This window comes from Salvelinus namaycush, chromosome 16, assembly GCF_016432855.1.
Source record: "Salvelinus namaycush isolate Seneca chromosome 16, SaNama_1.0, whole genome shotgun sequence".
Taxonomy (NCBI): domain Eukaryota; kingdom Metazoa; phylum Chordata; class Actinopteri; order Salmoniformes; family Salmonidae; genus Salvelinus; species Salvelinus namaycush.
This window is the reverse complement of record NC_052322.1, coordinates 35,370,650-35,394,974: the sequence shown is the minus strand read 5'-3', so window position 1 is coordinate 35,394,974 and position 24,325 is coordinate 35,370,650. Positions and strand designations below refer to the sequence as shown.

The 24,325-nt window shown below is 42.1% G+C and overlaps 1 protein-coding gene across 1 annotated transcript in view; it reads right to left on the bottom strand.

Annotated features, from left to right (window-relative positions):
* Positions 1-290: 290 nt before the first annotated feature.
* LOC120061366 (poly(rC)-binding protein 4-like) overlaps positions 291-24,325 on the bottom strand; it is a 68,124-nt gene continuing 44,089 nt past the window's right edge. Inside the window, exons 8-14 of the mRNA XM_039011131.1 lie at positions 23,651-23,725; positions 22,238-22,309; positions 17,775-17,816; positions 17,499-17,616; positions 16,724-16,767; positions 6,188-6,357; positions 291-1,327 (exon numbers count right to left, since the gene is read on the bottom strand). Coding sequence (XP_038867059.1) covers positions 970-1,327; positions 6,188-6,357; positions 16,724-16,767; positions 17,499-17,616; positions 17,775-17,816; positions 22,238-22,309; positions 23,651-23,725 — 879 coding nt within the window. The 3' untranslated portion in view covers positions 291-969. The remainder of the gene's footprint in view (positions 1,328-6,187; positions 6,358-16,723; positions 16,768-17,498; positions 17,617-17,774; positions 17,817-22,237; positions 22,310-23,650; positions 23,726-24,325) is intronic.

Here is a 24,325-nt window from a genome sequence, read left to right as displayed (position 1 = left end):
GTCACTTTTAATATGATGTGTATTTTCAAAGTGGCTTTACAAGTGCAGTCTTCACTGTGGTTTCAAATAGATGACTTATCTCTAAAAGAAAGAAAGACCGCTCTTTGGGTTGTTTCATGTATTCTGCAATATGTTTGAAGCGCGCTGATTGGCTTACATTTGATTTTGAGTGTGTGTGTTCTCGTTCATTGATTGAGCATTTCATCTCGTGTCCACAGGCGACAAAGAAGTTGCAGATTTCCCCTTTAAAATGGACAAAGGTCAAATTTAAAGGGAGACTCAAACCTGCAGCCATTTCAAGAAAAAAAAAAGTTTAATAAACAAATCAATATACATAAATAAAACAAGTTGCACATTTCAAACATAACACTCAACATTAGATTCCTATAGCAGAAAACACTTATCTTTTTCCTCCCAAGCATTTACAGATTTTCTTAAAAACTTCAAGAAGCAAACATAGACATTGTATAAAAGCATCATACAGTGAGCATCCATCCGCATCAGAGTATAATTTATAAACTTACTGAAGGATAAATACTTTTGGGCCTATTCCTAACTTGAGAGACAAAAACATACCATCACATCAGTGCATGATTTACATGAAAATCCAAGTTAGTGCATTTCCCAAGTTAGGACTGTGCCCTTTATTAGTGATAAATAACAGTACAATGAAGTGGAGGTGAAAGCAGTCCATAATTTCATGGGGAACTCACAAATCATCTATATATGTAATGTATAGTATACCTTATGATAGTTATCCTCTCTTCCATGTGGTGAATCATAAAGTCAAGACCATCTCTGGCAGCAGATATGGCGTGAGTGGATGAACATCTGACATGACACCCTATTCACCATATAGTGCACTATGTAGGGAATAGGGTGTAACTGGAGATGGAGCCATTATAGAAAGCTGTCCTTCATTTCAGCCTCCAGAAGAAGGCTGAGGCTAGCCTGGTGTAGCATGTAGCATCAGTAGGGTGCGAACTTCTGTCTGTCGGGTTTCTTGATGCAGTTGGCTGAGGAGATTTTGGTAGTGTAGGCTGCCAGGGTGGTGTGGGAGGGGGCTGCGGTGACAGCGACCTGGGGCGTGGGGCTAGAGAGAGTCAGGAAGGGGACAGACTTGACCCCTAGCAGGCTAGAAAAGGGCAGAACGCCGTAGGGGTGGCCCATGACGGGGGTTGGGGAGAGGGCACTCATGGCTGCCAGGGTGGAGGCGGAGTGGGGGGAGGAGGCCGGGGAGACGGGCTGGGTGAAGGCCATGTTGAGGTCAGCCATGTTGGGGGAGGCCATGGACGCTGCTTGGGCCGTGGATTTAGCTGTCTCTAAACTATGGAGAGAGAAGAGTAGAGGACGAGTGGCTTTCGATAGAATAGAATACAGTACAATGCAATACATTGCAATACAATACAGATCTATGAATTCTCTAAGGGATTATTACCAGAACAAGAGCACAATGACATCATTACCGCATATCACCATGTTATTTAAAGGTCCAATGCAGCCATTTTATCTAAATAAACAATGGTTGCAACAATGAAGTACTGTTATTTTTTTCAATTAAAATGGTAAAAAAAGAACCCAAAAAATACTGCATGCAACAATGCAACAATTTCAAAGATTTTACTGAGTTAAAGTTCATATAAGGAAATCAGTCAATTGAAATAAATGAATTAGGCCCTAATCTATGGATTTCACATGACTGGGAATACAGATATGCATCTGTTGGTCACAGATACCTTAAATAAAAGGTAGGGGCGTGGATCAGAAAACCAGTCAGTATCTGGTGTGACCACCATTTGCCTCATGCAGCGCAAAATATCCTTTGCATAGAGTTGATCAGGCTGTTGATTGTGGCCTGTTAAATGTTCTCCCACTCCTCTTCAATGGTTGTGCAAAGTTGCTGGATATTGGCGGGAACTGGAACACGCTGTCATATACAACATTCCAGAGCATCCCAAACATGCTCAATGGGTGATATGTCTGAGTATGTGGGCCATGGAAGAACTGGGACATTTTCAGCTTCCAGGAATTGTGCACAGATCCTTGTGACATTGGGCCATGCATAATCATGCTGAAACATGAGGCGATGGCAGTGGATGAACGGCAAGACAGTGGGCCTCAGGATCACGTCACGGTATCTCTGTGCATTCAAATTCAATAAAATGCAATTGCGTTCATTGTCCGTAGCTTATGCCTGCTGATACCACAACCCCACCACCACCATGGGCCACTATGTTCACAACGTTGAAGAAAGCAAACCGCTTGCCCACGACACCATACACGTGGTCTGTGGTTGTGAAGCTGGTTGGACGTACTGCCAAATTTTGGTGGTGGCTTATGGTAGAGAAATTAACATTAAATTCTCTGGCAACAGCTCTGGTAGACATTCCTGCAGTCAGCATGCCAATTGCAGTCAGCATGCCAATTGCATGCTCCCTCAAAACTTGAGACATCTGTGGAATTGTGTTGTGTGACAAAACTGCACATTTTAGAGTGGCCTTTTATTCAAATCAAATCAAACTTTCTTTGTCACATGCGCCGAATACAACAAGTGTAGACTTTACCGTGAAATGCTTACTTAGAAGCCCTTAACCAACAGTGCATTTCAAGAAGAGCTAAAAAAAAATATTTACCAATTAGACTAAAATAAAAAGTAATAATAAAAAGTAACACAATAAGAATAACAATAACGAGGCTATATACAAGGGGCACCGGTACCGAGTCAGTGGGGGGGTGGTCAATGTAAATTGTCCGGAGGCGATTTTTTTAATGAATTGTTCAACAGTCTCTTATGGCTTTGGGGTAGAAGCTGTTGAAGAGCCTTTTGGTCCTAGACTTGGCACTCCGGTACCGCTTACCATGCAGTAGTAGAGAAAACAGTCTATAACTTGGGTGACTGGAGTCTCTGACAATTTTATGGGCACCCCTCTGACACTGCCTATTTTATAGGTCCTGGATGGCAGGAAGCTTGGCCCCAGTGATGTACTGGGCCGATCGCACTACCCTCTGTAGGGCCTTACGGTCAGATGCCGAGCAGTTGCCATACCAGGCGGTGATGCAACCGGTTAGGATGCTCTCGATGGTGCAGCTGTAGAACCTTTTGAGGATCTAGGGACCCATGCCAAATCTTTTCAGTCTCCTGAGGGGGAAAAGGTTTGGTCTTGCCCTCTTCACGACTATCTTGGTATGTTTGGACCATGATAGTTTGTTGGTGATGTGGACACCAAGGAACTTGAAACTCTCGACCTGCTCCACTACAGCCCTGTCGATGTTAATGGGGGTCTGTTCGGCCCACCTTTTCCTGTAGTCCACGATCAGCTCCTTTGTCTTGCTCACACTGAGGGAGAGGTTGTTGTCATGGCACCACACTGTCAATTCTCTGACCTCTTCCCTATAGGCTGTCTCATCGTTGTCGGTGATCAGGCCTACCACTGTTGTGTCGTCTGCAAACTTAATGATGGTGTTGGAGTCGTGTTTGGACACGTAGTTGTGGGCGAACAGGGAATACAGGAGGGGACTAAGTACACACCCCTTAAGGCCCGCAGTGTTAAGGATCAGCGTGTCAGACGTGTTGTTGCCTACTCTTACCACCTGGGGGCAGCCCATCAGGAAGTCCAGGATCCAGTTGCAGAGGGAGGTGTTCAGTCCTTAGCTTAGTGATGAGCTTCGTGGGCACTATGGTGTTGAACACTGAGCTGTAGTCAATGAACAGCATTCTCACATAGGTATTCCTTTTGTCCAGGTGAGAAAGGGCAGTGTGGAGTGCGATTGAGATTGCGTCATCTGTGGATCTGTTAGGGCGGTATGCGAATTGGAGTGGGTCTAGGGTGTACGGGAGAATGCTGTTGATGTGAGCCATGACCAGCCTTTCAAAGCACTTCATGGCTACCGACGTGAGTGCCACGGGACGGTAATCATTTAGGCAGGTTATCTTCACTTCCTTGGACACAGGGACTATGGTGGTCTGCTTGAAACATGTAGGTATTACAGACTTGGTCAGGGAGAGGTTGAAAATGTCAGTGAAGACACTTGACAGTTGGTCAGCACATGCTTTGAGTACACATCCTGATAATCCGTCTGGCCCAGCGGCTTTGTGAATGTTGACCTGTTTTTGTTCACATCGGCTACCGAGAGCGTTATCACACAGTCATCCAGAACAGCTGGTGCTCTCGTGCATGCTCACTGCATGCTTCAGTGTTGCTTGCCTCGAATCGAGCATAAAAGGCATTTAGCTCGTCTGGTAGGCTTGTGTCACTGGGGAGCTCGCGGCTGTGCTTCCCTTTGTAGTCTGTAATAGTTGTCAAGCCCTGCTACATCCGACGAGCGTCAGAGCCGGTGTAGTAGGATTCAATCTTAATCCTGTATTGCCGCTTTGCTTGTTCGATGGTTCATCTGAGGGCATAGTGGGATTTCTTATAAGCGTCCGGATTAGTCTCCCGCTCCTTGAAAGCGGCAGCTCTACCCTTTAGCTCCGTGCAGATGTTGCCTGTAATCCATGACTTCTGATTTGGGTATGCACGTACAGTCACTGTGGGGACAACGTCGTCAATGCACTTATTGATGAAGCCGATAACTGAGGTGGTGCACTCCTCAATGCCATTGGATGAATCACGGAACATATTCCAGTCTGTGCTAGCAAAACAGTCCTGTAGTGTAGCATCCGCGTCATCTGACCACTACTGTATTGAGCGAGTCACTGGTACTTCCTGCTTTAGTTTTCGCTTGTAAGCAGGAATCAGGAGGATATTATTATGGTCAGATTTGCAGATTTGTGTGTGGAGTAAAGGTGGTCTAGGATTTTCTTTTCTCTGGTTGCACATGTGACATGTTGGTAGTCTGATTTAAGTTTGCCTGCATTAAAGTCCCCGGCCACTAGGAGCGCCGCTTCTGGGTGAGCATTTTCTTCTTTGCTTATGGCCTTATAGAGTTGGTAGAGAGCGGTCTTAGTACCAGCTTCGTTCTGTGGTGGTAAATAGACGGCTACAAATAATATAGATGAGAACTCTTGGTAGATAATGCGGTCTACGGCTTATCATAAGGTACTATACCTCAGGGGAGCAATTCCTCAAGACTTATTTAATATTAGACATCGCACATAAGATGTTGCAGTTTTTAATGTCCCGTTGGTAGGATAATCTTAATCGTAGCTCATCAATTTTATTTTCCAATAATTGCACGTTAGCAAGAAGAACAGATGGCAGTGGGAGTTTACTCACTCGCCTACGGATTCTCAGAAGGCTGCCCAATCTGCGGCCCCTTTTCCTGCGTCTTTTCTTCACACAAAAGGCGGGGATCTGGGCCTGTTCCAGTGAAAGCAGGATATCCTTCTCGTCGGACTCATTAAAGGAAACAGTTTCTTCCAGTCCGCAGTGAGTAATCGCTGTTCTGATGTCCAGAAGTTATTTTCGGTCATAAGAGACGGTAGCAGCAACATTATGTTCACAATAAGTGAAAAAATAAAACGCAAAAAAACTAACAAAACAGCACAATTGGATGGGAGAATGTAAAACGTCAGCCATGTTCTTCGGCGCCATCTTCATATTAAGATGCACAAGGTGCAATGTGTAATGATCATGCTGTTTAATCAGCCTCTTGATATGCCACACCTGTCAGATGGATGGATTATCGTAGCAAAGGAGAAATGCTCACTAACAGGGAGGTAAACAAATTTGTGCACAAAATTTGAGAAATGAGCCTTTTGAGCTTCTGGGATCTTTTATTTCAGCTCATGAAACATGGGACCAACACTTTACATGTTGCGTTTATATTTTTGTTCAGTGTAGATTCTTAGCAAATAACAATTTCTCAAGCAATAATTTAGCTAGGACTGTCTGAGAGTGGTCTGAGTGGAGAGGGGGAAACTGAAAACTAGCCGTTATTGGCAGAGAGGTTTGGAACTCTTTCTTATTGGTCTCTTAACTAATTTAGCGCCTGGTGATGTCACAAAGCAGGCCAAAACTCTACCCAATCAAAACAGGTAGAAATTTCAGTCGGTTTTACAAACAGCTCTTACACTAAAAGGGCATATCACAATTTTCACCCTATTAATCCTCATAGCGTGGAAATATATATAAAACACAGAAAAATCACGTTTAACCTTTGCCCTTAACAGTTATGGAAACAGAATCCCCTCTCCCTCCCCCGGCACTGATTGGTTAGCCTGGATCGCATCGGCCAATGGCCTTACCAGGAGGTGATGAGGTACTGGGCCAGGTTGATGCTGATTGGTGTGCCTGTAATGGTGACGTGACGGTCACTGGTCCCTTCTAGCTGGCTGCCAATCTTGATCTGAGCCCCCGACATCTGCCTGATCTCATTGATCTTAGCGCCCTGCCGGCCGATGATCGAGCCTATCAGCTGCAAGAGATAGATGGATGGAGGAGTGGAGGGGTGGATGGATGGACAGCTATATGCAGTGGATATCTGTGCAGAGAGTCTCAGCACTTGATTGCATTCAGATTGTCTAAGAGTTATTTATTACGTTGCAATTGTTTCGAGAGTTGTTTCAAAAGTCTCAATATTGCAATACATCAAACAAAGCTACTGTAGGCTATATGACAGTGGTGTTGATGATGCTTATTATGCTAACTATTAATAATGATAAACTGCAGACAATACTTGTGAAAGCTTGTGTTGAGAATGTGTGTACATGTTATTATTGGCCTTCTACAGTCTGTGTATGAAATGCACACCTCTCTAAACATTGTGATCACATTGTTTGTCTGCAATGGCCCCGTCATCTATCATGTATGCCAAACACACAGTTTTTCCAACCTCTTCCTTAATTGCAGTGCTCCATGCCCCAGTAAAACAAACAGGAGAGAGAGAGGGGGCACATTTGCCTCTCATTAATCTGAATGGCTAAAAGGTTATTGATTTCCATCGCCGTGGCGACTTCGCAAACAAATCACTTCCCGAACACGACCCAGAATAGAGGTATCTCTCGGCTAATAGAAAACCTAATGGGAAAATAATTCAAAACATAACACCCGGCTGGTTTGTGTAGTCTCTTTTTATCTGACATTAGATTATAAGATGCTGACATTAGTTTATATGATGCTGACATTAGTTTATAAGATGCTGACATTAGTTTATAAGATGCTGACATTAGTTTATATGATACTGACATTAGTTTATAAGATGCTGACATTAGTTTATAAGATGATGACATTAGTTTATAAGATGCTGACATTAGTTTATATGATGCTGACATTAGTTTATATGATGCTGGCATTAGTTTATATGATACTGACATTAGTTTATAAGATGCTGGCATTCGTTTATAAGATGATGACATTAGTTTATATGATACTGACATTAGTTTATAAGATGCTGACATTAGTTTATAAAGATGATGACATTAGTTTATAAGATGCTGACATTAGTTTATATGATGCTGACATTAGTTTATATGATACTGACATTAGTTTATAAGATGCTGACATTAGTTTATAAGATGATGGCATTAGTTTATATGATGATGACATTAGTTTATAAGATGCTGACATTAGTTTATATGATGCTGACATTAGTTTATATGATACTGACATTAGTTTATAAGATGCTGACATTAGTTTATAAGATGCTGACATTAGTTTATAAGATGCTGACATTAGTTTATATGATGCTGACATTAGTTTATATGATGCTGACATTAGTTTATATGATACTGACATTAGTTTATAAGATGCTGACATTAGTTTATATGATACTGACATTAGTTTATAAGATGCTGACATTAGTTTATAAGATGCTGACATTAGTTTATAAGATGCTGACATTAGTTTATATGATGCTGACATTAGTTTATATGATACTGACATTAGTTTATAAGATGCTGACATTAGTTTATAAGATGCTGACATTAGTTTATATGATGATGACATTAGTTTATAAGATGCTGACATTAGTTTATATGATGCTGACATTAGTTTATATGATACTGACATTAGTTTATAAGATGCTGACATTAGTTTATAAGATGCTGACATTAGTTTATATGATGCTGACATTAGTTTATAAGATGCTGACATTAGTTTATAAGATGCTGACATTAGTTTATATGATGCTGACATTAGTTTATAAGATGCTGACATTAGTTTATAAGATGCTGCCATTAGTTTATATGATGCTGGCATTAGTTTATACGATGCTGACATTAGTTTATAAGATGCTGACATTAGTTTATATGATGCTGACATTAGTTTATATGATGCTGACATTAGTTTATATGATGCTGACATTAGTTTATAAGATGCTGACATTAGTTTATAAGATGCTGACATTAGTTTATAAGATGCTGACATTAGTTTATAAGATGCTGACATTAGTTTATAAGATGATGACATTAGTTTATAAGATGATGATATTAGTTTATTCGATGATGATATTAGTTTATAAGATGCTGACATTAGTTTATATGATGCTGACATTAGTTTATATGATGCTGGCATTAGTTTATACGATGCTGACATTAGTTTATAAGATGCTGACTTTAATTTATAAGATGATGACATTAGTTTATAAGATGATGATATTAGTTTATAAGATGCTGACATTAGTTTATAAGATGATGACATTAGTTTATAAGATGATGATATTAGTTTATATGATACTGAAATTAGTTTATATGATACTGAAATTAGTTTATATGATACTGAAATTAGTTTATAAGATGATGACATTAGTTTACATGATGCTGACATCAGTTCATTCGGGGTCTTAGCTGATTTTTAAAATTGGTTTCTGTTGTCTTGGAGCTTTGCTCTGTTGGAGAACAATACATTCTCAGCAGGGCCAAGGCCAGAGGATAATGCTAGGTTTAGGTTAAAAGAAATTGCACCAAAGAAAATAAATGATAAACAACAATACAGATAAAATAACGTTTTTAAAAAAGTGTGCAGGTGTGGTTGGAAGCCCAAGGGCTTATATGAAAACCACACCACAAAAAAACAATTTACAATATACAGTACTAGTCAAAAGTTTGGGCACATCTAATCATTCCAGGGTTTTTCTTTAATTTTACTATTTTCTACATTGTAGAATAATAGTGAAGACATTAAAAATATGAAATATCACATATGAATTCATGTAGTAACCGAAAAAGTGTTAAACAAATCAAAATATATTTTATATTTGAGATTCCTCAAAGTAGCCACCCTTTGCCTTGATGACAGCTTTGCATTCTCTCAACCAGCTTCATGAGGTAGTCACCTGGAAGGCTTTTAAATTAAAAGGTGTGCCTTGTTAATTTGTAGAATTTCTTTCCTTCTTAATGCGTTTGAATCAATAATTTGTGTTGTGACAAGTTGGGGGTGGTATACAGAAGATAGTCCTATCCTGAGTGGCGCAGCGGTATAAGGCACTGCATCTTAGTGCTAGAGGCGTCACTACCGGCCGTGATTGGGAGTCCCATAGGGCGGCGCACAATTGGCCCAGCGTCATCCGGGTTTGGTCGGTGTAGGCAGTCATTGTAAATTAGAATTTGTTCTTAACTGAGAGTTGGTTTAACTCTTTGCCTCGTTAAATAAAGGTTCCATTTAAAACATTAAAAAAAATAAGGAAAATTGGCTAAAACACCAACTCCATATTATGGCAAGAACAGCTCAAATAAACAAAGAGAAACGACAGTCCATCATTACTTTTAAGACATGAAGGTCAGTCAATCTGGAAAATTTCAAGAACTTTGAACGTTTATTTAAGTGCAGTCGCAAAAACCTTCAAGCGCTATGATGAAACTGGCTCTCATGAGGACCGCCACAGGAAAGGAAGACCCAGAGTTACCTCTGCTGCAGAGGATAAGTTCATTAGAATTACCAGCCTCAGAAATTGCAGCCCAAATAAATGCTTCACAGAGTTCAAGAAACAGACACATCTCAACATCAACTGCGTGTATCAGGCCTTCATGGTCGAATTTCTGCAAAGAAACCATTACTAAAGGACACCAATAATAAGAAGAGACTTGCTTGGGCCAAGGAACACGAGCAATGGACATTAGACCAGGTGGAAATCTGCAAAGAAACCATTACTAAAGGACACCAATAAGAAGAAGAGACTTGCTTGGGCCAAGGAACACAAGCAATGGACATTAGACTAGGTGGAAATCTGTCCTTGAGTCCAAATTTGAGATCCCATCTGGTTTGCGCTTAGTGGGACTATCATTTGTTTTTCAACAGGACAATGACCCAATACACCTCCAGGCTGTGTAAGGGCTATTTGACTAAGAAGGAGAGTGATGGAGTGCTGCATCAGATGACCTGGCCTCCACAATCACCCAAACTCAACCCAATTGAGATGGTTTGGGATGAGTTGGACCGCAGAGGGAAGGAAAAGCAGGCAACAAGTGCTCAGCATATGTGGGAACTCCTTCAAGACTGTTGGACAAGCATTTCAGGTGAAGCTGGTTGAGAGAATGCCAAGAGTGTGCAAAGCTGTCGTCAAGGCAAAGGGTGGCTACTTAGAAGAATCTCAAATATATAATATATTTTGATTTGTTTAACACTTTTTGGTTACTACATGATTCCATTTGTTTTATTTCATAGTTTTGATGTCTTCACTATTATTCTACAATGTACAAAATATCAAAAATAAAGAAAAACCATTGATTGAGTAGGTTTGTCCAAACATTTGACTGGTACTGTGTACGTATATAAAAAAGGGATGTTAAAACAGATAACAAAACCTACTAATTATAAATGTACAAATGAACTGATCAGCAATCACCCACCCCCCAAAAAACAAACAATACATGTTTGTTTAAATAGTCTGGTTCTTCAGGTTGACCCCCAGTTTAGCTTGAAGTTATTGAAAGAGGGTGAGGTTTTTGCAATGTGAAGATAAGGATTCCAGAGTATGGTACCTCTGTATCTGATAGATAATTGACTATGTGAGGTGCGGCAGTGGGGAGGGTGAAGGTTATCGCAATGTTTTGTGTTATATAGATGGGTTTCAGAAATAATCTGTCAAACTCCATTGAAGGATTTAGGTAAACTGTCTGGGAGGTATCAGTATTTGTCGATGAAAATGCACAGTTGGCGTACATTGATGTCGTAAATAGACAAGATATTGAGTTTCTTCAACAAAGGTGCAGATGGAACCAGATAATTAGAGGAGGTGGCATATGTAGGTAGGAGGCATATGTAATGGCCCAGACAATATTACAGCAAATGAGATATGGGTAAGTTAAGCTATAGTAAAGAGTTAGGAAGCAAGCCTCATAAACCAAACCACTAATCTTTATGATGATACCAACAACATTTAATCACTTTGTTGCAGACAAATGTAATATGATCTTTCCAGGATAACTTTTCATCAATTAGAACATCAATTAGGAATCTAGTGGATGTGATTTGTTCCATTTCATTCCCACCAGTTTGTTTATCTGGAACCATTCTGAAACCTAGGCTTAAGGATCAGTGTATAGGCCCAGGGTCTAAGCCTGAGTGCAGGGTGTCAGGCCCCAGAGGTAGAGGTTATGCTGTCAGATAAACGGCGAGAGGCCTAGACGGTGATGGAGTACTTCCAGTATGTGTGCTTTGGCAGCTTAACAACGGATGACTGATAGTGGCCACTGCGCCCCACACACACACACACACTGTTCTCCTGCTCCTGTCCTTCTCCCTATAATTCATATTCCTTCCTGAGAAGTCCCTGTCCTGCTCAGCAGCATTTCATTGTTCGCACAGCATCATGGTTGGTCTCCCTGGCTATTATTGGCACATTATATTATTCAGGGAGCAGCTAGCTAGGTGTTGGTACAGCCCAGCCAGGCTAAAGAGCAACCCAGGGAGACGATGAGCAGCACTAGCACAGACCTGGGATCAGAGATAATGACCAGGACTCTCCCCTGCTGGGAGGGAGAATCAGTACATCAGAACAATACATTAGTTCTGAGCAACTTGAATCAATTTGTCTTGATGCTTAATTGATTGTGAAAAACAAACTGCATTGGAAGTATAGGAAGACTTCTGTCTAGGCCATTGTAATCCCAAAACAATGTTGAGTAGAAGGCTTGTTTTGAATGTTTTCAGAGGTAGTGTAGGATCTCTAGGGGCTTCCGGATTTACTGTAGAGCCAGCTTAATAACATGCAGGTAATAGACCACTGTGTTCATTAGTGATTACCATTGCTAAGCAGGACATACACAGTACAGTAACACTGCATGCATCACCTCAGCTGTTACTGTAACTGGCCTATATTTTCTTAGAATTCCAGCTGAATCTGAAATTTGAAAGGACACAGGAAGAAGGATGGGGTGGTGGGGGAGTCACCATTTTTCTCCAGGCTAAATCTTCCCTGGGCAGAAGTACTGCTGACTAAAGCTCTTCCTCAATCTCTCTCTCTCTCTCTCTCTCTCTCTCTCTCTCTCTCTCTCTCTCTCTCTCTCTCTCTCTCGCTCATCTATGTAGCCTCCTCCCTCCTTCTCTTTCTCTTTATTCAGCTGCACTAGTATGGAAGGGAAAGACAGGGGAAAGCAAATACCTGGTGTGTGCACACCGTATCGCTTTCACCGCTTCTATGTATTCAGATCAGAGCAGATGAAGATAAAAGAAAGCAGATGAGGAGAGGAAACCGTTTTAGAATATTGAGATGCACCCAGCCTAAATCTCCCACTGCACCTCTGAGAATGGATCCTAAATCCTCCACTGGTCTGCGGTCTTTGGTTTCTGCTATGCCTGAGAGAGCCAGAGACACAGAGACAGAGGGCTCATCCATGGCTATAAGTCCTCTCTGGAACAATGGCTGGAGCTTAGACTCAGTTGTCCCTGTCATGCACCCCACTCTACAGTACCAGCCATTCCACTGACTGATTGGAAGGTTTGATACTTAAGGGTTTCCTGGAGAGAAGTGGTGACATTGTTCAAGAGTTATTTCTGGTTGGTTGGCATGTCATCTTAAACAGGAGAGCTTATTGCACTCTGTCATGGAACGATTCAGTTCAAGATTGTAGAGTATATGAAGTCTGATCAATTCACACAGTTGGACAGCCTATGCCAGTCAGTGCTAGATCATCACAGAGGACAAATCTGGGTAGTGCCTTTCCCAATGTTTTCCTGCATCTCTTGCTCTGTGATTGGAGAGGCATCACATGCTATGTCTGAGTGAGAGGGAGAGGATCTCTGGCTGTTTTTTATTGTCTGTTTTGACAGCAGAGAGAGAGTGTGTAAGTAGGTCAGGGAACAAGAGAGGATTAACTGGGTACTCATGGGAGTCACTCCGAGACACTGCAGCTGGAACCCAGACAATAACACCAACGGATCCATATCGGCTCAAAATGCCCACGACCTTGGGTTACTCTGGGGTTAGAATGACTTGGGTAATTTGTATGTTGCCAAGATGTTTCCCTTTCCCACCTTTGATGTTACCCAAGACCACAGTCTCTCGCACGCCTTGAACCTTTAAGCATCGGAGTTGTTTACATGTGTGATATGATGTTCCTGCTTCTGCTGCTGTTTGGTGTGTTTGGTATTAAGCCTGCAATAGACTTCTGCTGCTGTTTGGTGTGTTTGGTATTAAGCCTGCAATAGACTTCTGCTGCTGTTTGGTGTGTTTGGTATTAAGCCTGCAATAGACTTCTGCTGCTGTTTGGTGTGTTTGGTATTAAGCCTGCAATAGACTTCTGCTGCTGTTTGGTGTGTTTGGTATTAAGCCTGCAGTAGACTTCTGCTGCTGTTTGGTGTGTTGTTTGGTATTAAGCCTGCAGTAGACTTCTGCTGCTGTTTGGTGTGTTGTTAGGTATTAAGCCTGCAGTAGACTTCTGCTACTGTTTGGTGTGTTGTTTGGTATTAAGCCTGCAGTAGACTTCTGCTGCTGTTTGGTGTGTTGTTTGGTACTAAGCCTGCAGTAGACTTCTGCTACTGTTTGGTGTGTTGTTTGGTATTAAGCCTGCAATAGACTTCTGCTGCTGTTTGGTGTGTTTGGTATTAAGCCTGCAGTAGACTTCTGCTACTGTTTGGTGTGTTGTTAGGTATTAAGCCTGCAGTAGACTTCTGCTGCTGTTTGGTGTGTTGTTTGGTACTAAGCCTGCAGTAGACTTCTGCTGCTGTTTGGTGTGTTGTTTGGTACTAAGCCTGCAGTAGACTTCTGCTGCTGTTTGGTGTGTTGTTTGGTATTAAGCCTGCAGTAGACTTCTGCTGCTGTTTGGTGTGTTGTTTGGTACTAAGCCTGCAGTAGACTTCTGCTGCTGTTTGGTGTGTTGTTTGGTATTAAGCCTGCAGTAGACTTCTGCTACTGTTTGGTGTGTTGTTTGGTATTAAGCCTGCAATAGACTTCTGCTGCTGTTTGGTGTGTTTGGTATTAAGCCTGCAGTAGACTTCTGCTACTGTTTGGTGTGTTTGGTATTAAGCCTGCAATAGACTTCTGCTGCTGTTTGGTGTGTTGTTTGGTACTAAGCCTGCAGTAGACTTCTGCTGCTGTTTGGTGTGTTTGGTATTAAGCCTGCAGTAGACTTCTGCTACTGTTTGGTGTGTTGTTTGGTACTAAGCCTGCAGTAGACTTCTGCTACTGTTTGGTGTGTTGTTTGGTATTAAGCCTGCAGTAGACTTCTGCTACTGTTTGGTGTGTTGTTTGGTACTAAGCCTGCAGTAGACTTCTGCTGCTGTTTGGTGTGTTGTTTGGTATTAAGCCTGCAGTAGACTTCTGCTGCTGTTTGGTGTGTTTGGTATTAAGCCTGCAGTAGACTTCTGCTGCTGTTTGGTGTGTTGTTTGGTATTAAGCCTGCAGTAGACTTCTGCTACTGTTTGGTGTGTTTGGTACTAAGCCTGCAGTAGACTTCTGCTGCTGTTTGGTGTGTTTGGTATTAAGCCTGCAGTAGACTTCTGCTGCTGTTTGGTGTGTTTGGTATTAAGCCTGCAGTAGACTTCTGCTACTGTTTGGTGTGTTAGGTATTAAGCCTGCAGTAGACTTCTGCTGCTGTTTGGTGTGTTGTTTGGTATTAAGCCTGCAGTAGACTTCTGCTGCTGTTTGGTGTGTTGTTTGGTACTAAGCCTGCAGTAGACTTCTGCTACTGTTTGGTGTGTTTGGTATTAAGCCTGCAGTAGACTTCTGCTACTGTTTGGTGTGTTTGGTATTAAGCCTGCAATAGACTTCTGCTGCTGTTTGGTGTGTTTGGTATTAAGCCTGCAATAGATTTCTGCTGCTGTTTGGTGTGTTTGGTATTAAGCCTGCAATAGACTTCTGCTGCTGTTTGGTGTGTTTGGTATTAAGCCTGCAATAGACTTCTGCTGCTGTTTGGTGTGTTTGGTACTAAGCCTGCAATAGACTTCTGCTACTGTTTGGTGTGTTTGGTACTAAGCCTGCAATAGACTTCTGCTGCTGTTTGGTGTGTTTGGTACTAAGCCTGCAATAGACTTCTGCTGCTGTTTGGTGTGTTTGGTACTAAGCCTGCAATAGACTTCTGCTGCTGTTTGGTGTGTTGTTTGGTATTAAGCCTGCAGTAGACTTCTGCTGCTGTTTGGTGTGTTTGGTACTAAGCCTGCAATAGACTTCTGCTACTGTTTGGTGTGTTTGGTACTAAGCCTGCAATAGACTTCTGCTGCTGTTTGGTGTGTTTGGTACTAAGCCTGCAATAGACTTCTGCTGCTGTTTGGTGTGTTTGGTATTAAGCCTGCAGTAGACTTCTGCTGCTGTTTGGTGTGTTTGGTATTAAGCCTGCAATAGACTTCTGCTGCTGTTTGGTGTGTTTGGTACTAAGCCTGCAATAGACTTCTGCTGCTGTTTGGTGTGTTTGGTATTAAGCCTGCAATAGACTTCTGCTGCTGTTTGGTGTGTTTGGTATTAAGCCTGCAATAGACTTCTGCTGCTGTTTGGTGTGTTTGGTATTAAGCCTGCAGTAGACTTCTGCTGCTGTTTGGTGTGTTTGGTATTAAGCCTGCAGTAGACTTCTGCTGCTGTTTGGTGTGTTTGGTATTAAGCCTGCAGTAGACTTCTGCTGCTGTTTGGTGTGTTTGGTATTAAGCCTGCAGTAGACTTCTGCTACTGTTTGGTGTGTTGTTTGGTATTAAGCCTGCAGTAGACTTCTGCTACTGTTTGGTGTGTTGTTTGGTACTAAGCCTGCAGTAGACTTCTGCTGCTGTTTGGTGTGTTTGGTATTAAGCCTGCAGTAGACTTCTGCTACTGTTTGGTGTGTTGTTAGGTATTAAGCCTGCAGTAGACTTCTGCTGCTGTTTGGTGTGTTGTTAGGTATTAAGCCTGCAGTAGACTTCTGCTGCTGTTTGGTGTGTTGTTAGGTATTAAGCCTGCAGTAGACTTCTGCTGCTGTTTGGTGTGTTGTTAGGTACTAAGCCTGCAGTAGACTTCTGCTGCTGTTTGGTGTGTTGTTAGGTATTAAGCCTGCAGTAGACTTCTGCTGCTGTTTGGTGTGTTGTTAGGTATTAAGCCTGCAGTAGACTTCTGCTGCTGTTTGGTGTGTTGTTAGGTACTAAGCCTGCAGTAGACTTCTGCTGCTGTTTGGTGTGTTGTTTGGTATTAAGCCTTCGGTAGATTGTTCTGGTTAAAAGCATTCAGGTTGGTAGTAAATTCCATTTCATGAAGTCAATTTAGGAGATGAACTGAAATTCTCATTCAATGATTGAAAAGTGGCAGTTATGTTCTATTAGTATTTTTCCAATTCCAATCCTAGAATTTAATTGGTATTTCAATTCACCTCCGGAGTAGGCTTAACCCGAAGGAGGTCTGATAAAATAACTGAAATGTAAAATGTAATATTGTTTAATTAACTGCTTACATCATTTGGAATAAGGAGCTCCTGCGATGAGTTTGAGTCCATTCCTAATGAGAGAGAGAATACGTGACTTAACAAACCCTTTCATACAGTCATTCATATATTCATCTTTTACATTTGGTTTGCAGGTCAAGCAAACCAGCAAAAATTACATGATACATGAGAAATATTTTCGGTGGTATAACGGCTAGATTTAGCTAAGCAGCTCATTTCCATTTGAATAGACTTCTGTTTAACATGCCAGGGTGTCTTTTATTTCTCCAGGCTCTATGATACTGTGGTGGAACACATCATTTCTTATAATAGTTCCCCTTTTCACTGCCAGATATGGAGAGCCATTTATGAGAGAACTGTAGGGAGCTTCTTCACATCTTCACTCCCACAAGCACATAATCAGCTGGGCTAATGACATGGATCCCTTCCCTCTCACTACTGGAGAAAGAGATACTAGATCTTAACAGGAGACGTTCTATCTCTGCTCATTCTTCCCTGACAAACTGTTGATGCGACTGATATTTGGCAGCTGATAGGAAAACAGGACTAATAGAATGAAAGACGATTACAGTAAATATCAAGCCAAAATCTAGCTCTTGTGTAGTTAGTGTAACAGGTTGGCTTTGAGTAAGATCAGCATTCAAGAGAGGGCATTAGTTCTGGTCTGGATGTATACTGTCCGATGCCTAAGTCTCCTACAGCTTTAACTATTGCTACTCACACCTACACCAACTTGCACCTATTATCCTTGTGAATATCCATATAGTTAAATGTAAACTCATACCGGGTAGAATAGTTGTAGCCTGCTGGCACATGGTACTCTGCTGCATGTTCTGCTGCATGTTCTGCTGCATGTTCTGCTGCATGTTCTGCTGCATGGATAGCTGATGTAGCTTGGCCAACTAGGACACAAAGGGAGAAAGAACATATCAAATGACAGTGGGATTGTAAGGTTATTCGTAACAGTTCAATAGCAGTTTGGATACTTTGCGGTATAATAAATAAATGAAAGTATATTTATACTGCTAACGGTAACTACAGTATATATAACCCCACTTACCTCTGTATGAGGAATGCCATATTGGTTTTGTACAGTGTAGGCCTGGAAGAGATCACTCTACATTAGGCAAATGACAGTAATAAAACAGTGTTATGCCAATAACCCCTTAGCAGACAGTGTATATAAGTGCATCACTGATATATCATATTTATACAGTTTACTATATCAACCATTGCTAAGTACACTACATATATAAAAATGTGGACACCCCTTCAAATTAGTGGATTTGGCTATTTCAGCCATACCCGTTGCTGACAGGTGTATAAAATTGAGCACACAGCCATGCAATTTCCATAGACAAACATTGGCAGTAGAATGGCCTTAGGGAAAAGCTCAGTGACTTTCAACGTGGCACCGTCATAGGATACCACCTATCCAACAAGAGAGTTCGTCAAATTTCTGCCTTGCTAGAGTTGCCCCAGTCAACTCGAAGTACTGTTATTGTGAAGTGGAAACATCTAGATGTAACAACGGCTCAGCTGTGAAGTAGTAGGCCACACAATCTTACAGAACGGAACCGCCGAGTGCTGAAGCACGTAGCACGTAAAAATCGTCTGTCCTCGGTTGAAACACTCACTAGCAAGTTCCAAACTACCTCTGGAAGCAACGTCAGCACAATAACTGTTTGTCGGGAGCTTCATATAAGGAGTTTCCATGGCCGAGCAGCCGCACACAAGCCTAAGATCACCATGCGCAATGCCAAGCATCGGCTGGAGTGATGTAAAGCTTGCCGCCATTGGACTCTGGAACAGTGGAAACACGTTATCTGGAATGACGAATCACGCATCACCATCTGGCAGTCTGACTGACCAATCTGGGTTTGGAGGATGCCAGGAGAACGCTACCTGTTGGAATCCATAGTGCAAACTGTGTATGGTTTGGTGGAGGAGGAATAATGGTCTGGGACTGTTTCTCATGGTTCGGACCCCTTAGTTCCAGTGAAGGGAAATCTTAATGATATAGCATACAAGGACATTCTAGATGATTCTGTGCTTCCAGCTTCGTGGCAAAAGTTTGGGGAAGGCCCTTTCCTGTTTTAGCATGACAATGCCTCTGTGCACAAAGCAAGGTCCATACAGAAATGGTTTGTCGAGATCAGTGTGGAAGAACTTGAATGGCCTGCACAGAGCCCTGACCTCAAACCCATCGAACACCTTTGGGATGAATTGGAATGCCGACTGCAAGCCAGGCCTAGTCACCCAACCTTACTAATGCTCTTGTGGCTGAATGGAAGCAAGTCCCCTTAGCAATGTTCCAACGTCTAGTGGAAAGCCTTCCCAGAAGGATGGAGGCTGTTATAGCAGCAAAGGGGGGACCAACTACATATTAATGCCTTTGATTTTGGAATGAGATGTTCGACGAGCAGTTGTCTACATACTTTTGGTCATGTAGTGTGTGGGGCAAATACTTCTAAGATTTAGAATAGAAACACAGAATGCCTTATGAAGGTCTTATAATAACTGCCATTTAGCAGACACTTTTATCAAAAGCAACTTACAGTCATGTGTGCATACATTTTACATTTGGATTGTCCCAGGAATTGAACTCACCACCATGCTCTACCAACTGAGCTACAAAGGACCACAGTTGGTCATACTTTTTATGAACTTCATTATGAATTCCATAAAATGCATGAATGTAATAAGCACAGCACAGGTAGCACATATAAGTTGGACATCATCAGGGGGTTGCCATTTAACCAACCTCCATACTCTGTAACGTGCCTCCTGTAGTAACTCCACTCTCTGTTACCTCAACTCTCTCGCACTCTCTCTCCTTTCTTCTCCCTTTACTCTCTATCTCATCCCCTTCCCTGACTTCCCCTCCTTTCTCTCTTCTCCATCTCCTCGTTCTTCCCCTCCTCTCTCTTCCCCTCCTCTCTCTTCCCTTCCTCTCTCTCCCCTCTTCCCAGCCCTCAGTTCTATCCTCCTGCTCTCTCATTAGTCAGGGTGGTGTCCATGTTTCCCCATGGTCAGGCCAGAAAACACTTAGCTAAACTAAATTCTGAACGCCGGCAGCAGTCTGACTTGTATTACCACTCCATGGCCATAATCTGGAGGAGAGGTTGTATACGCGCCCCTACTATGCACCAAAACCACACAATAAACTGGAAGAACAGGAAACATGGTCAGACCATGGCCAATACTGTCATATTTTGAGCACTAGGAGACACAGCAGAATCAATAATCAGAATTGACAGAAGGGACCAGATCTAACCACTGGAAATGTTTATTTTTTACAATTGTTTGTTCAGTTATGTATCAGAACAACCGTGTGGAGGCTCCCAGAGCCATTCTGAAATAAATGATTACAATAGCTAGCTAAGGTGTGAATCACCACAGGCTGTTTCACCTCCCCGAGAACATCAAGAAGAGACAAGAAGAGATGTGTTGCTTTACATACAGTATCCATGTATGTACTGTACAGGGCCAGTCAGGACCCTGGTGGTCCAGTGTAGGTGCTGGTTTTGCTGGTGACCAGTCTATGCTGTGGTTTTGCTGGTGACCAGTCTATGCTGTGGTTTTGCTGGTGACCAGTCTATGCTGTGGTTTTGCTGGTGACCAGTCTATGCTGTGGTTTTGCTGGTGACCAGTCTATGCTGTGGTTTTGCTGGTGACCAGTCTATGCTGTGTTTTCGTGGTGCCTGCAATGTGTTTTTATGGTGACCAGTCTTCACAGTGCATTGCTGTGTTTTTGCTGGTGACCAGCCTTCGCTGTGTTTTGCTCGTGACCAGTCTTCGCTGTGTTTTTGTTGGTGACCAGCCATTGCTGTGTTTTGGACACTGGTGACCAGCTTATGAAAAACCAAGTCACATCATGCTGGCTTGCAAAGTGATGTTTAATTCCTATGGAATGAGCCAGAGTGGGGATATCCAACAATTGGAACTTTTTCCCCTCACAAAAAAAAAAATGCATAATGTCTGCCAGGGATTTTTTTTTATTTAAATAAATAAATAAACAAGACTACCAAACCATCTAAACTGGAACAACCATTTCAGTTACGGTTTGAATAAGTCCAACTAACAGATTGGATTAGTTTAGAAAAATGTATGTTATTTACCTTTGTGTAGCATAAGATTACATAACAAATCAATGTACAGACAATTCAAAAAATCAACTGCAATAGAGCATGCTGGGAAATATGATAATGATGAGACATCTGTGGCATTGTGTTGTGTGACAAAATGGCACATTTTATTGTGGCCTTTTATTGCTACAGCACAAGGTGCACCTGTGTAATGATCATGCTGTTTAATCAGCTTCTTGATATGCCACACCTGTCAGGTGGATGGATTATCTTGGCAAAGGATTTAGACAAATTTGTGCTTAACATTTGAGAGAAATATGTTTTTTGTGCGTATGGAAAAGTGATTTTTCTTTTTTCAGCTCATGAAACATGGGACCAACACTTTACATGTTGCGTTTATATTTTTGTTGACTGTAAAATCCAGTGTCCAAAACACAGCGAAGGCTGGTCATCAGTGTCCAAAACACAGTGAAGGCTGGTCACCAGCAAAACCAGCTAGACCATGCTGGTCAGACCAACTAGACCATGCTGGTCAGACCACCTTGACCAACTAGACCATGCTGGTCAGACCACCTTGACCAACTAGACCATGCTGGTCAGACTACCTTGACCAACTAGACCATGCTGGTCAGACCACCTTGACCAACTAGACCATGCTGGTCAGACCACCTTGACCAACTAGACCATGCTGGTCAGACTACCTTGACCAACTAGACCATGCTGGTCAGACTACCTTGACCAACTAGACCATGCTGGTCAGACCACCTTGACCAACTAGACCATGCTGGTCAGACCACCTTGACCAACTAGACCATGCTGGTCAGACCACCTTGACCAACTAGACCATGCTGGTCAGACCACCTTGACCAACTAGACCATGCTGGTCAGACCACCTTGACCAACTAGACCATGCTGGTCAGACCAGCTCTGACGAGCATCCAACCAGCACTGACTAGCATAGTTTATAGAGTTATAAACTCCAGTTCCCTATAGCCTCTTTGTGACAGTTAGACTGATATGAAAAGATAAGGGGGTATTATGAAATGGTTGGTAGAGGGGTAATGGAGTGCTTTGTGGTATTTAGTCACAGCAGTTATCATGTTTGTGATGCTATGTTGGAACAATGGCTGCAGATTAGGCTCAGCTGTTGTTTTAGAATATCATGCCAATGATGTGCTACCCACTTTTTGACATCCCAGATTCACTTTTCAAACCCTACACCAACCTCATACACTGAGCTGTGAAGATTATTCTAGAACACCATGTAGCCTGTCAACTGCTTCATGTACTTCCCACATCAAATGTACTTCGTTTAATCCATTTTAATCAAATGGTTATTTTGTTCAATGTTATTATAGCTCAAAGTTCTACTTTGGACCACTTTTGTATTCATAGTTTGAGATGTTAGTGTAACCTCAGTTCATCTATTACTCACCTGCTGCAGGTCAAGCCCCCCCTGGGAGACTGAGTATAGAGGGTGGGGGGTAAAGTCTGATGCCTCAAACACCTGAACATACACACAGGACACACAGGGAGAACAGATATTAATTTAGCTTTTGAAGGAAGCTCATTCGTTACATACTGTAAAGCAGAGGAGGCTAGTGGGTTGAGCTATAGGAGGATGGGTTCATTGTAATGGCTGGAATAAATGGAATGGAGTAAAACATGTGGTTCCCATCTGTTTGATGTGTTTGACTCCGTTCCATTAATGCCATTACAGCCATTACAATGAATCTGTCCTCTTATAGGTCCTCCCAGCATCCTCCTCTGCTGTAAACACAGAGTACCTAGGATAAGCAAAGCAGGCATACTAATAGTAAAAACATGGAAGCTAAATTAATGTAATAAATCAAGGAGTACTAGCCTTTTAAAGTGCCATCCCAGAGCATTTTCAACATCATAAAACCATACAGATATATTGGTAAATCCCACAGACTACATTCATTTTCCAACTGAAATGTTTAACTGAAAACCTCTTCTGTTCCTCTGAAATGTAAACTAATATATAATGTTTTTCTTCCTTCTGGAGTGTATTGACTGGACTAAAGATCAAATAGGGCCATAGTGGTCCTTTGAGCTCCATGTCTAACTCTCTTTGTCTGGCTAATGGTATGAATTACCATCAGAGGAGGCTGATGGAAAGAGCTATAGGAGGATGGACTCATTGTAATGGCTGGAATGGAATCAATTGAACTGAGTCAAACACATCAAATATATGGAAACCGTTCCATTCCAGCCATTACAATGAGTCCGTTCTCCTATAGCTCCACCCACCAGCCTCCTATGGTCACGATCCAGATGAGTGTTTCCCATTCCAGTTCATTTTTCTACTCTGACAAATTACACGTTTAAACACTCCTTATCACTGCTCTGTATTCATTAAAGTGCTTTATCTTCCTCTGACCATAGCTTCACCCTGCAGTTTAATTTGATATCTTATTATGAGCACTCTCAACTCAATACCATATCAGAGGCTCAGACAGCTCATACACTGTAAAGGGGTTTGGATCCCCAGGACAGGCAGGCATAGCAACCAGGCTCCACCGCGGTCCAGCCCAACACTAGAGGTCTATAGACAGTGGCTAAAATGTTTTAATCTATGGCGGTCCTGACATCTCCCCCACCCCCAACCGCATCCTCTTACACTCACACAAGTACATACAACCCCCAAGTCTCACACAAATACATACAACCCCCAAGTAGCAAAATAACCTCTAGTATTCACACTGGGTCATGAACCATATCTAGAGATCTTACATAGAATGGTGCTCTAAAGTCCCTCAATAAGTACACTGGACTATATTTCACACGATACATCTATACAGGGATGTGTTTGTGGCGTTATCACCTGGTTGCCAGAGATGAGAAGTGCTCCTGGGGAGAGGCTGGGCCGGTAAGGAATAGTAGCACCTTTCGGAGGAGACTGGGGAGTCAAACATAGGAAAAGGGGTCTGGTGTGGTGACGTATCGAAACACCTTTATCACTAAAATAAATATGACAAATGCAAGTAAAAAATGTGTGTGATGGATTTGATCTTTTAAATGTAGCTAATGTTGTGTCACTTATGCTGTGTGGGAGGGAAAGAAATGGAGCAAATGGCGTTGAAGCAGGATGACAATGAATGGTGTATTAAACTACTAATGACATTTACATGACATTTGTCACCTTGTTTTTCTCATGGTGACATTAGTCATTAATTGAACAGTTCAACCATTGAAACAGCAGCTCTTTAGGGTTGATTGGATTGTTCTTGGGTTTGTAATCTCAGCCTTCAACTCAAGTTGTTCAACATCCCTTTGGATATGTCAAATGCACTGCACCCCCCCCCCCCCCCCCCCCCCACACACACACACACGCGTGAGTACGCACACACACGCACGCACGCACACACTTAACTGACAAAAACCTACTCCCATTCAGAGAGAACTCATAAACTCACCAATTACAAAATGAAACAAAAAATGGGTAAAACAACACACAGGAAGTTGTATAATTTATCATAAGGATGCATGGTCTTCTGGA